Genomic DNA, 10,620 nt, shown 5'->3' on the forward strand with positions numbered 1-10,620 from the left:
TATTAAACCTCATCTACCTAGTTCAGTCATTTGAACTATATTAAACCTCATCATGTTGGTTGCCAATTAGCACATCATCTGTTTTAACAATATATTTCACACCATATGTTTTGCATTTTCATGCACTGGTAATTCCCTGGAATTGCGTTTTCTAGTTCTTGTATGTTTTGTTGACCTAGCTTGTGCCATGTGCTTTGTGTTTACCTGTCTGTCACCTGTCGTTGTCCCGCCCATCCCCTATATGGTCTGCACTTCCTGTCTTGTTAGTTTCCCTCTGTTTCTGCTTGCACCTGTTCCCCGTTATTGTCTTCTTGGTCTCTTCCTCTGTCCTTTGTCGGTTCGTCTCTCTGTTTACCCTGTCTGAGTACGTAAGTAAGTTGTAGTAAATGTGTAAGTTTGTAGTTTAAAAATAAAGTGTGTTTGTCTGAGATACTGCCTGGAAGAGTCTTGCACTTGGGTCCTCCCGCCTACCCTGACAGTAAAGCACTTTGGGTTAACCCTGTTGCATAAAATGTACATTCTGAGTACTGTCTGTCCAAAAAAATGAAAACAATCAGTTTTACCTAGGTGAAGTTGCTAGTTTCAACAGCTAAAGCAGCAAGGCAGTTAACGCGCTACACTCTGGGGGCATATCCGTGAGCCTCTGTTCATGTCCCCAGAGTGTAGTAGCTGCCTGGCTGCTTTAGCTGTTAAAACTAACAACTCGAGAAAAAACGATTGTTTTCTGATTTTTTTTTAAAAAAATTTTTTACCAACAGTACTTGGTGACCTTGAGAAACGGAGATCTATGTGAAAAATCGCCGGATATCTCCTTTAAAGGAAAAGTTTGATATTCTTCAACCTGGGATGCATGTGTGGTTGATAATGAGCCTGAACTTTCATTTGGGACCAGATATTCTACATACTACCTCAGGACGTGTAATCATTTATTTAAACCTAGTTAATTAAAAATGCAATTTACTTTGACATTGCAAAGCTGCCCTCTAAGGTTACACTATACTCAAAACTGCACCCTTTGATGTGGTTTAGTCCCAAAAGAAAATGTTGACTTGTTGTTGAGAAATACTGAACTTCTTTAACATGTCTGGTTTTTCACACAGAATGTCCTCTTTAACTGCCCCATGTCCATTTTATGTTATGCAGTGAAGAAAATTTGTGTGAAATAAAAAAAATAGAAATAATGATGTACAATGATTTCATTTATATAAATAAATATATTGTATTACATTACAAATTTGTAATGAAACAAATGAAATATTTTTAGACAAATTTCCCAGTAACACAATAACACTGATTTTGTACAAACAACAGCATAGTCAGAGATTGAAGTAGCTTAAATTAGTTGAGTAAATCACTGTCATCAGACAATGCAGGAAAGTCCCAGGACTTCTTCAGAGCGACCATAGAGGTTTGATTCACCGATGGGAAGCTGGAGAAGCTTATGTCCTCATGTCCAACTTGTCCACAATCTTCTTTACCCAGTGCAGCTCAGGCTTCACACAGAACTCCTTATCTGCTACTGTTTTAAGCCTGCATGAGATGAACAAAAAAAAGTCATTTAAACAGAGATAGTTTGGTGAAAAAATGATAATGGCTTAATTTAGTTTTAGTGATTTTCAGACCACATCTGCCAACAGCTACAAAGCAAAAGGGCAGGCTCTATTGTCCTGTAAATGTCTGATCAATGTCAAATTGATACTCACACATGTGCATTCAGGTAGCAGCTACTGCTGGTTGTGATGTAAGACACTACCTTGCGTATAGGAATCACATCAGATGAGTAGCTATCACAGCATTTGACTAGAGTTGCTCCATGCTGAGCTGTAACAGTTCAAACAATAGTTATATTACCGGTTGCTCTCACAATAGCATATTTCATGTACATTGTGATACATTATGATATAGGCCTATACATTCAACAGTTTCCACTCACCACTAACTGAGATGACCAGCACCAGAGCCAGAAGAGCAGCCAGGGTCCTCATGGTGACAGATGCAGCAGATGATTCAATGCAGTGAGGCTGAAGAGAAGAGATGCCCTGTGTGAAGGCGGAAGATGATATGACTGCAGCTCCTTGGTTGGTCTCTTATAGGAGTCTGTCCTGACATCATATCCGTATATATCATATATTTAGAAGCTTCTTTGTAGACATGATTGTTCTCCTTTTGGCTTCCTCTTTTGTTCTTAAAACTTCTCCCAAGTGCGCTTCCACATGTTTTGTCAGAAGTGCATCTCCAGGAAGACTACAGACCATAGCAGATTTCATATTTTACTTCAGCCAAAGTGTTTAGTTATTTTTTGTTGTAAAGGATTTTCTGGGTCTATTTATTGCTCCCTCAAAAACTGATTGGGCAATTTTAAAAGAGGTACAGTTGAGAAGGATATAAAGTAAATGCCACTAAAAAAAAAAGAATTCCATTTGTCCCCTATAGTATGTGTTCACAATTATTCATTGCGTTTTGCACTGGAAATGACCCAAAGAAAAGTAGTTCAATTAAAAAAGGAGTTTTTACAAAGTGTGACAGACAATATCTCATTTAACTCAATTTGGAGCAAACTCAGGAAAGAATGCCCTTGTTTACAAGGTCATGTTATTGTTCTCAGAATACTGACAACAAGAATTGACCCTAATGGAAATTATTGTGGTCAATCGTGCCCTTTCTAGAGATTCTTCCTCTTTCAGTATGCTTGTCTTGATTCATACACAGAATCATGCTGAAAGGAAGATTGGGACCACTGAAAAGAGGAAGGCTCTCATTCATATAATACACACACACACACACACACACACACACACACATGCACTGTGGAATTCTGTTAATGGCTTTACTACAAACACTACTGGTGACGGCATCATCCATCAATTCAGTGGAGCTACACTGACCAGAGAGCTGTTTTTTATTATGACGTATCAAATCGCCCTGAAAAAAAGAAAGAGGGCCAATTAGAGCGATGCGACGGCGACGGTTGCCCCGTAGTTCCACTTGCCGTGCACTGTTAAACATTTCAGCAATTTCTACAGTACTGTAACAAACTGCAAAGTTGTCTCAGAATGTTTTTTATTGATTACGCACCAAAACACACGAACACATAATTCCGGGCCAGACCTGGCCCTTATGCTTCAGCACTAAACATCTAAGTGAGGCTGTATCTACAACACACACTAGTTAGACCCGGTTATGAACACTGTAATCAACTACAAACATAAACACGACAGACAGGACGTACAACATTGGTAACTTGCATGGTTAACATTAACATTCAACATAACACATCACCTGAACAGCATCATGGGAGCACAGTCATAAGCCAGCTAGGCTCAGTTCGTTACACAGCCCCCCGAGACTTAGTCAATGTCCCCTTGACTCAAGTCTTACCTTACGTCAGTCCATGAGCCTGGCTGGGACGCGACGCTGGCGTTGTGGGCGCCCCGCTGTCGCGGCGGTGACTTCCAGTGAAGGCTGCACGGTGACCGGTGTTAGAGCCACAGCTTCATTGTCACCAAGTTCCACAGGTTCAGTGTCCAGGTCTCCACGACCCTCAGCTGAGGCCAGGGCTCAATACGGGGCCAGTCGATCACGGTGGAGAGCCACAACTCTCCGGCGCTTAACCAGTCTCACACGATAGACCACGTCAGACAGCTTCTCTAAGACATCGCACGGCCCGAACCAATGGCTAGTGGAAGAAGAAGACCTTTACAGCATAATCTAATAGGCCCACGTTTTTTCACTTTGTTAAGAAGGCTCATTAGCAGTTTCATGTCAAACCATATCAAATTAAGCTGCATCCAGTCTTTAAGAACTATTTAAAAAAAACTTCTGCTGATATTGATCATGCATATGGCAAAGAAAGACAATTGAGGCCTAGGCTATTTTCAGTGTACTTTGTTCATTGTAAAGGCCATCTACTATGCTAGGCTATATAGTTTTCAAGACAGTATAGGCTACCTAGCCTGACGAGCCAGACCCACATTAAAATGTAGGGTCTGGGCACTCACCGTTCGCAGTGCTCAGTCCGAGGGGCGGGATAATCGGTTGTCTTTCAAATTTCCTCAGCACGCAATAGGACAGCGCTATGAGTCCCATGGTTTTCTACCAGCGAAGCTAGTTGGCTAGCTCAAACTTTTGCCAACTTAATAAAAGCTTAACTCGTGTCACACTGTTCGCCAACAGCAACATTATCTTATTTGTTTTCAAGTAGCAGGGAATTCAAGCCAAACCGTTGCAACTCTGCCATCAATCATTATGTTAAGCCCGCCTAACAACTCTATACACGATTTGTGCCTGATAGAAGTTTAATTTTTCGAGCTCACAAGCCAACGGAGAGTTGCTAGACTAGCCCTGGCAGCAAATGTAATTTCCTGCCGCTAGGGTGCGTCTAGATTTCTAGGCTATAGGCTACCCATATCTGGGAAAGTATGATGTGATTATACTTGCATATATCTTCTGTCAGCATTTGTGTCAAGGAAAAATACTTTTTGTCTCATGATTGTTATATTCATGTCACCTGAAGCATGATGGTAGAAATATCTATTCAAAAGCACAGTTGATCTGTGCATGCCATGATCAACTTTTGATTCTTTTAAATGGAAAACAAGTTTAGTTATTTTGGGCCACTATTACATTAGAATTTCAGCCCAGAGTTGGATACAATGTAGAAATTTGCTGCAATTTCAAAACTCAGGAATTACTCTCTGCTTCCTGTAATAAACACGTTTCTTATTCACTAGCACCATGACTTAATTTCTTCATTCAGAACTAATGCAGTCGGTCAGCCTTTGCGTAAAGAAATAGGCAAAAGCCTACATTTGAAAAAGTGAACATTTGAACACTTTGACAATAGTGAATTTTGGGTAAAATACACATTGTTATGCTGTTTTTATCAATGAAAACACTTTGCCGTATTTTGTAATAATAACCACATTTTGTAATAACTTATAACATAATGCGGTATAATGTATTATATATTGCGTTCAAACAGTTTATTACAAAATGCGGCAGATTATGGAAAACTGAATGGGAAAAAGTGAAAAGAGGTACAGGAAGCTACTAGTCTTCTATAAATAGTTAATTCTCATAAGGAAGCTTATTTACTTAAATAGTATGTCTTCCTGAATCACTTTCTAATAATGACTGTGCTCATACATGTGCATATTTTGAACATGTATGTTTTTAATCTGTCATCATGCTCATCTAATGTCAGAGCACTTATCATTCCTTTTACTGAAACACAAGGTTAAGTTGGTAGCTGTGTTAGCAGTAATCAGATATTGTGACGCATTCGGTCCTTTAATTATTCTACTTTGTGTACTTTACTTTTTAAACTACTTTTAACTATTGCCATTTGATGTTTTAATTTATTATTTGCTTTTGTTTATGCAAAGCACATTGAATTACTGTACCCCTGTATGAAATGTCCTTTATAAATAAACTTGCCTTGCTTCACCTAATGCTCAAACCTAGATGATAAGAATTGTTTCAGAATTCAGACAGTAAAGGCTGTCACACACGGCTGGCGATGCGACAGTCAAACGCAACGGTGGAATTCTGTTAATCGCTTTACTACACACACTACTAGTGACGTGATCACACATCAATTCAGTGGAGCTACACTGACCAGACAGCTGCTTTCTATTATGACGTATCAAAATCGCCCTGAAAAATAGAAAGGGGCTGATTAGAGTGATGCAACGGCGACGGTTGCCCTGTCGTTCACCTTTTTGCAAATAAACACTTTGAATTTGATCGCTATTTTGTTCATCCCCCTTTTTGGAGGTGTTCAACCTCAACACTTTTGTTGCTTGTCTAACCCCTAGACTGGCACGTGACAAAGGCTCACATTCACATAATACACACACACACACACAGACACACACACACACAGACACAGACACAGACACACACACACACACACACACACACACACACACACACAATCATAGGAGTGAGTCCTGACATCATATCCGATTTAGAAGCTTGATTGTTGATGATTGTTCTCCTTTTTTATTGGCTTCCTCTTTTGTTCATAAAACTTCTCCCAAGTGCGCTTCCACATGTTTTGTCAGAAGTGCATCTCCAGGAAGACTATCACCGTGACCTTACTAACACCTTAAATTTGATTGCTATTTAGTTCATCCGCCTTTTTGGAGGTTATCAACCTCAACCCCTTGTTGCGTGTTTAACCCCTAGACTGGCACATAACAAAGGCTCACTTTCACATCATACACACACAAACACACACACACAAACTCTTTATGTTATCTTATTTCTTATATAGGCATTTTGTATTCTGTATTATATTATTATTTGATATTTTGTTATTATTCATATTTAATCATTTGTAAATATCAGCCCACCTGGACTGTTAGTTTTGTCTCCCCCTAGCTGTCAATGTTGTGATCATTCTTGTATGTTTTGTTGACCTAGCTTGTGCCATGTGCTTTGTGTTACCTGTCTGTCACCTTGTGTTTACCTGTCTGTCACGGTTCGTCTCTCTGTTTACCCTGTCTGAGTACGTAAGTAAGTTGTAGTAAATGTGTAAGTTTGTAGTTTAAAAATAAAGTGTGTTTGTCTGAGATACTGCCTGGAAGCAGCACTTGGGTCCTCCCACCTACCCTGACAGTAAAGCTCTTTGGGTTAACCCTGTTGCATAAAATGTACTAAATACATTCTGAGTACTATCTGTCCAAAAAAATGAAAACAATCAGTTTTACCTAGGTGAAGTTGCTAGTTCCAACAGATAAAGCAGCAAGGCAGTTAACGCGCTACACTCGGGGCATGTCTGTGAGCCTCTGTTCATGTCCCCAGAGTGTAGTAGCTGCCTGGCTGCTTTAGCTGTTAAAACTAACAACTCGAGTTAGGAAAAAAACGATTGTTTTCTGATTTATTTATTTTTTTTACCAACAGTACTTGGTGACCTTGAGAAACGGAGATCTACAGTGAAAAAATGTGAAAAATCGCTGGATTTCTCCTTTAAAGGAAAAGTTTGATATTCTTCAACCTGGGATGCATGTGTGGTTGATAATGAGCCTGAACTTTCATTTGGGACCAGATATTCTACATACTAGCTCAGGACGTGTAATCATTTATTTAAACCTAGTTAATTAAAAATGCAATTTACTTTGACATTGCAAAGCCCTCTAAGGTTACACTATACTCAAAACTGCACCCTTTGATGTGGTTTAGTCCCAAAAGAAAATGTTGACTTGTTGTTGAGGAATACTGAACTTATTTAACATGTCTGGTTTTTCACACAGAATGTCCTCTTTAACTGCCCCATGTCCTATCTGAGCTATGTTATGCAGTGAAGAAAATTTGTGTGAAATAAAAAAACAGAAATAATGACGTACAATGATTTCATTTATGTAAATAAATATATTGTATTACATTACAAATTTGTAATGAAACAAATGAAATATTTTCAGACAAATTTCACAGTAACACAACAACACTGATTTTGTACAAACAACAGCATAGTCAGAGATTGAAGTGGCTTAAATTAGTTGAGTAAATCACTGTCATCAGACAATGCAGGAAAGTCCCAGGACTTCTTCAGAGCGACCATAGAGGTTTGATTCACCGATGGGAGGCTGGAGAAGCTTATGTCCTCATGTCCAACTTGTCCACAATCTTCTTTACCCAGTGCAGGTCAGGCTTCACACAGAACTCCTTATCTGCTACTGTTTTAAGCCTGCATGAGATGAACAAAGGAAAGTCATTTAAACAGAGATAGTTTGGTGAAAAAATGATAATGGCTTAATTTGGTTTTAGTGATTTTCAGACCACATCTGCTAAACCAACAGCTACAAAGCAAAAGGGCAGGCTCTATTGTCCTGTAAATGTCTGATCAATGTCAAATTGTTACTCACACATGCGCATTCTGGTAGCAGCTACTGCTGGTTGTGAAGTAAGACACTACCTTGCCTATAGGAATCACATGAGATGAGTAGCTATCACAGCATTTGACTGGAGTTGGTCCATGCTGAGCTGTAACAGTTCAAATAATAGTTATATTACCGGGTTGCTCTCACAATAGCATATTTCATGAACATTGTGCTACATTATAATATATAGGCCTATACATTCAACAGTTTCCACTCACCACTAACTGAGATGACCAGCATCAGAGCCAGAAGAGCAGCCAGGGTCCTCATGGTGACAGATGCAGCAGATGATTCAATGCAGTGAGGCTGAAGAGAAGAGATGCCCTGTGTGAAGGCTGAAGATGATATGACTGCAGCTCCTTGGTTGGTCTCTTATAGGAGTCTGTCCTGACATCATATTAGCATTTAGAAGCTTCTTTGTAGACATGATTGTTCTCCTTTTGGCTTCCTCTTTTGTTCTTAAAACTTCTCCCAAGTGCGCTTCCACATGTTTTGTCAGAAGTGCATCTCCAGGAAGACTACAGACCATAGCAGATTTCATATTTTGCTTCAGCCAAAGTGTTTAGTTATTATTTGTTGTAAATGAATTCTGGGTCTATTTATTGCTATCTCAAAAACTGATTGGGCAATTTTAAAAGAGGTACAGGTGAGAAGGATATAAAGCAAATGCCACTAAAAAAAAATAATTCCATTTGTCCCCTATAGTATGTGTTCACAATAGTTACTCAGCGTTTTGCACTTGAAATGACCCAAAGAAATAGCCTGGCTAACGCCAGACCTCATCATCTCATTGAGATGGGGTCTGGGAACTATACATTAATTTTCTCGTATTTGAGACGTGGTTTAAGCCGTTTATTGGGCACTACGAATGTCTATCAAATGCGTAGTACGTAGCTCATAACCACTTCAGTGTGTCGTCATCGTCTTGATGTCCCCCCTCCGTTCTGTGATTGGTTCCTTCGTTGAGGTGAAAATCGGGTCCATGGAATCCAGGCTGCCTAGCAGCGTGAATAAAATCGCACGCGTAAGGCACATCTTCTACCAAAGAAAAGGAGTTCAATTAAAAAAGGAGGTTTTACAAAGTGTGGCAGACAATATCTCATTTAACTCAGTTTGGAGCAAACTCAGGAAAGAATGCCCTTGTTTCCAAGGTCATGTTCTTGTTCTCAGAATACTGACAACAAGAATTGGCCCTAATGGAAATGATTGTGGTCAATCGTGCCCTTCCTAGAGATTCTTCCTCTTTTAGTATGCTTGTCTTGATTCATACACAGAATCATGCTGAAAGAAAGACTGGGACCACTGAAAAGAGGAAGGCTCTCATTCATATAATACACACACACACATTCACTGTGGAATTCTGTTAATGGCTTTACTACAAACACTACTGGTGACGCGATCATCCATCGATTCAGTGGAGCTACACTGACCAGAGAGCTGTTTTTTATTATGACGTATCAAATCGCCCTGAAAAATAGAAAGAGGGCCAATTAGAGCGATGCGACGGCGATGTTTGCCCCGTAGTTCCACTTGCCGTGTGTTTCCCCACTCACTTCAATAGATTCTAGGCCTTTATGCTATTTGTAGGAATGTTTATTTTGTGGAACTTTTATGAGATTGTTAGGGGAAAAATAAACATCTTTAGTAAGGTGTATATATCAAGCCTTCATAGAACATTAAGAGACACCATGAAATGGGAAAAGCACATCAGAGCACCTGTGTCTAGAAAAGAGAGACTGGCATGGCCTTGACACAGATTGAGAAGCTGGCATGGCCTTGACGCAGGCCTCGTTGTTAGGCCTTGTTTCCTGGATTATGTTGTTACTTTGCCACTTTTGTGTTTGATTGTATATTGTTTTCGGATTCAATCTTTTCTTTACTTTTATTATACTGTACACTCAAAAAAATATATTGTTGGATTTAATTAAAAATGTTTTGTCAAGTGATTCCACGAAACTGTATTAAATAACTCTAAAGATACTATATTTTTTACAATTGACTCAAATAAATAACATTAACTGAACAAGAGTGAATAAAGTAGATGGTAAGTAATTGAATTCCTTTATTTCTATTTAGTATTCTTACATTGAACCAACTTAATATGGCTGTGTTCAACCAACTTAATGATGTTATGTTCAATTAATTCAGCATTCTTACATTGACTCAACTTAATACTGTCCTGTTCAATCAAAGTCACATTGTTATGTTCAATTAATTTAAGTTAAAAAGATATCTAGCACAGATCCACATTAAGTTACGTTTAAGTGATACAGTTACGTGGAACCACACTTGACAAAAAAAGTCATCCTAAACACAAAGTTCTTAAGTAAATCCAAAGTAAACAAGTTGAATTTGTTCTGCATAACATTTCTAAATAAAATAAAATGTCTAAAATTGAACAAATGTGTTGAAATAGCAAACAGACACACGGTCTTTAAAACAAATCTGCATTTATTTAGCAGCAACCTTTGTCTCCATTCTCATCATCAATTTTTTAGTAAAATAGAAATGCAATGAACAGAAAAATATCTCTGCTAAACACGGCATGTTTAGTTTTGTTACATTGTTAGTGATTCAACTATAATGTCTACATCTTCAAGTAGAGGCATTGGCACCCTCATGTTTGATTACAAAGATCCCGATGGTGGTTTTCTCCATCTGGCTCTGGGCATCAGTCCGCGTCCTTTACCACAGACCAAAAAAAAACATTCAGAGTGGATTAACCTAACATCTCCCA

The 10,620-nt window shown here is 38.8% G+C and overlaps 2 protein-coding genes across 2 annotated transcripts; both read right to left on the reverse strand.

Annotated features, from left to right (window-relative positions):
* Positions 1–1,279: 1,279 nt before the first annotated feature.
* LOC143140877 (monocyte chemotactic protein 1B-like) lies at positions 1,280–2,025 on the reverse strand. The gene is made up of 3 exons (XM_076302009.1): positions 1,934–2,025; positions 1,704–1,821; positions 1,280–1,530 (listed from the first exon to the last, which is right to left on the reverse strand). The coding sequence occupies exons 1-3, from the start codon at positions 1,983–1,985 to the stop codon at positions 1,440–1,442; spliced, it is 261 nt and encodes an 86-aa protein (XP_076158124.1). The 5' UTR covers positions 1,986–2,025; the 3' UTR covers positions 1,280–1,439.
* Positions 2,026–7,438: 5,413 nt separating this feature from the next.
* LOC143140885 (monocyte chemotactic protein 1B-like) lies at positions 7,439–8,418 on the reverse strand. The gene is made up of 3 exons (XM_076302022.1): positions 8,102–8,418; positions 7,869–7,986; positions 7,439–7,690 (listed from the first exon to the last, which is right to left on the reverse strand). The coding sequence occupies exons 1-3, from the start codon at positions 8,151–8,153 to the stop codon at positions 7,600–7,602; spliced, it is 261 nt and encodes an 86-aa protein (XP_076158137.1). The 5' UTR covers positions 8,154–8,418; the 3' UTR covers positions 7,439–7,599.
* Positions 8,419–10,620: the final 2,202 nt, after the last annotated feature.

The sequence above is a fragment of the Alosa pseudoharengus genome, unplaced genomic scaffold, assembly GCF_046254945.1.
Source record: "Alosa pseudoharengus isolate Yale_2024_CS ecotype anadromous, Long Island Sound unplaced genomic scaffold, YU_APseudo_1.1 YU_APseudo_1.1_scf_10, whole genome shotgun sequence".
In the NCBI taxonomy this organism is placed as follows: domain Eukaryota; kingdom Metazoa; phylum Chordata; class Actinopteri; order Clupeiformes; family Clupeidae; genus Alosa; species Alosa pseudoharengus.

Bases quoted from the DNA above. Each gene is read 5' to 3' on its own strand.
- LOC143140885 (XM_076302022.1), bottom strand. From the start codon at position 8,153: ATGAGGACCCTGGCTGCTCTTCTGGCTCTGATGCTGGTCATCTCAGTT. The intron at 7,987-8,101 runs GTGAGTGGAAAC...GAACTGTTACAG, and splicing joins GCTGGTCATCTCAGTTAGTG to CTCAGCATGGACCAACTCCA. The intron at 7,691-7,868 runs GTGAGTAACAAT...CATCTCATGCAG, and splicing joins TGCTACCAGAATGCGCATGT to GCTTAAAACAGTAGCAGATA.
- LOC143140877 (XM_076302009.1), bottom strand. From the start codon at position 1,985: ATGAGGACCCTGGCTGCTCTTCTGGCTCTGGTGCTGGTCATCTCAGTT. The intron at 1,822-1,933 runs GTGAGTGGAAAC...GAACTGTTACAG, and splicing joins GCTGGTCATCTCAGTTAGTG to CTCAGCATGGAGCAACTCTA. The intron at 1,531-1,703 runs GTGAGTATCAAT...CATCTCATGCAG, and splicing joins TGCTACCTGAATGCACATGT to GCTTAAAACAGTAGCAGATA.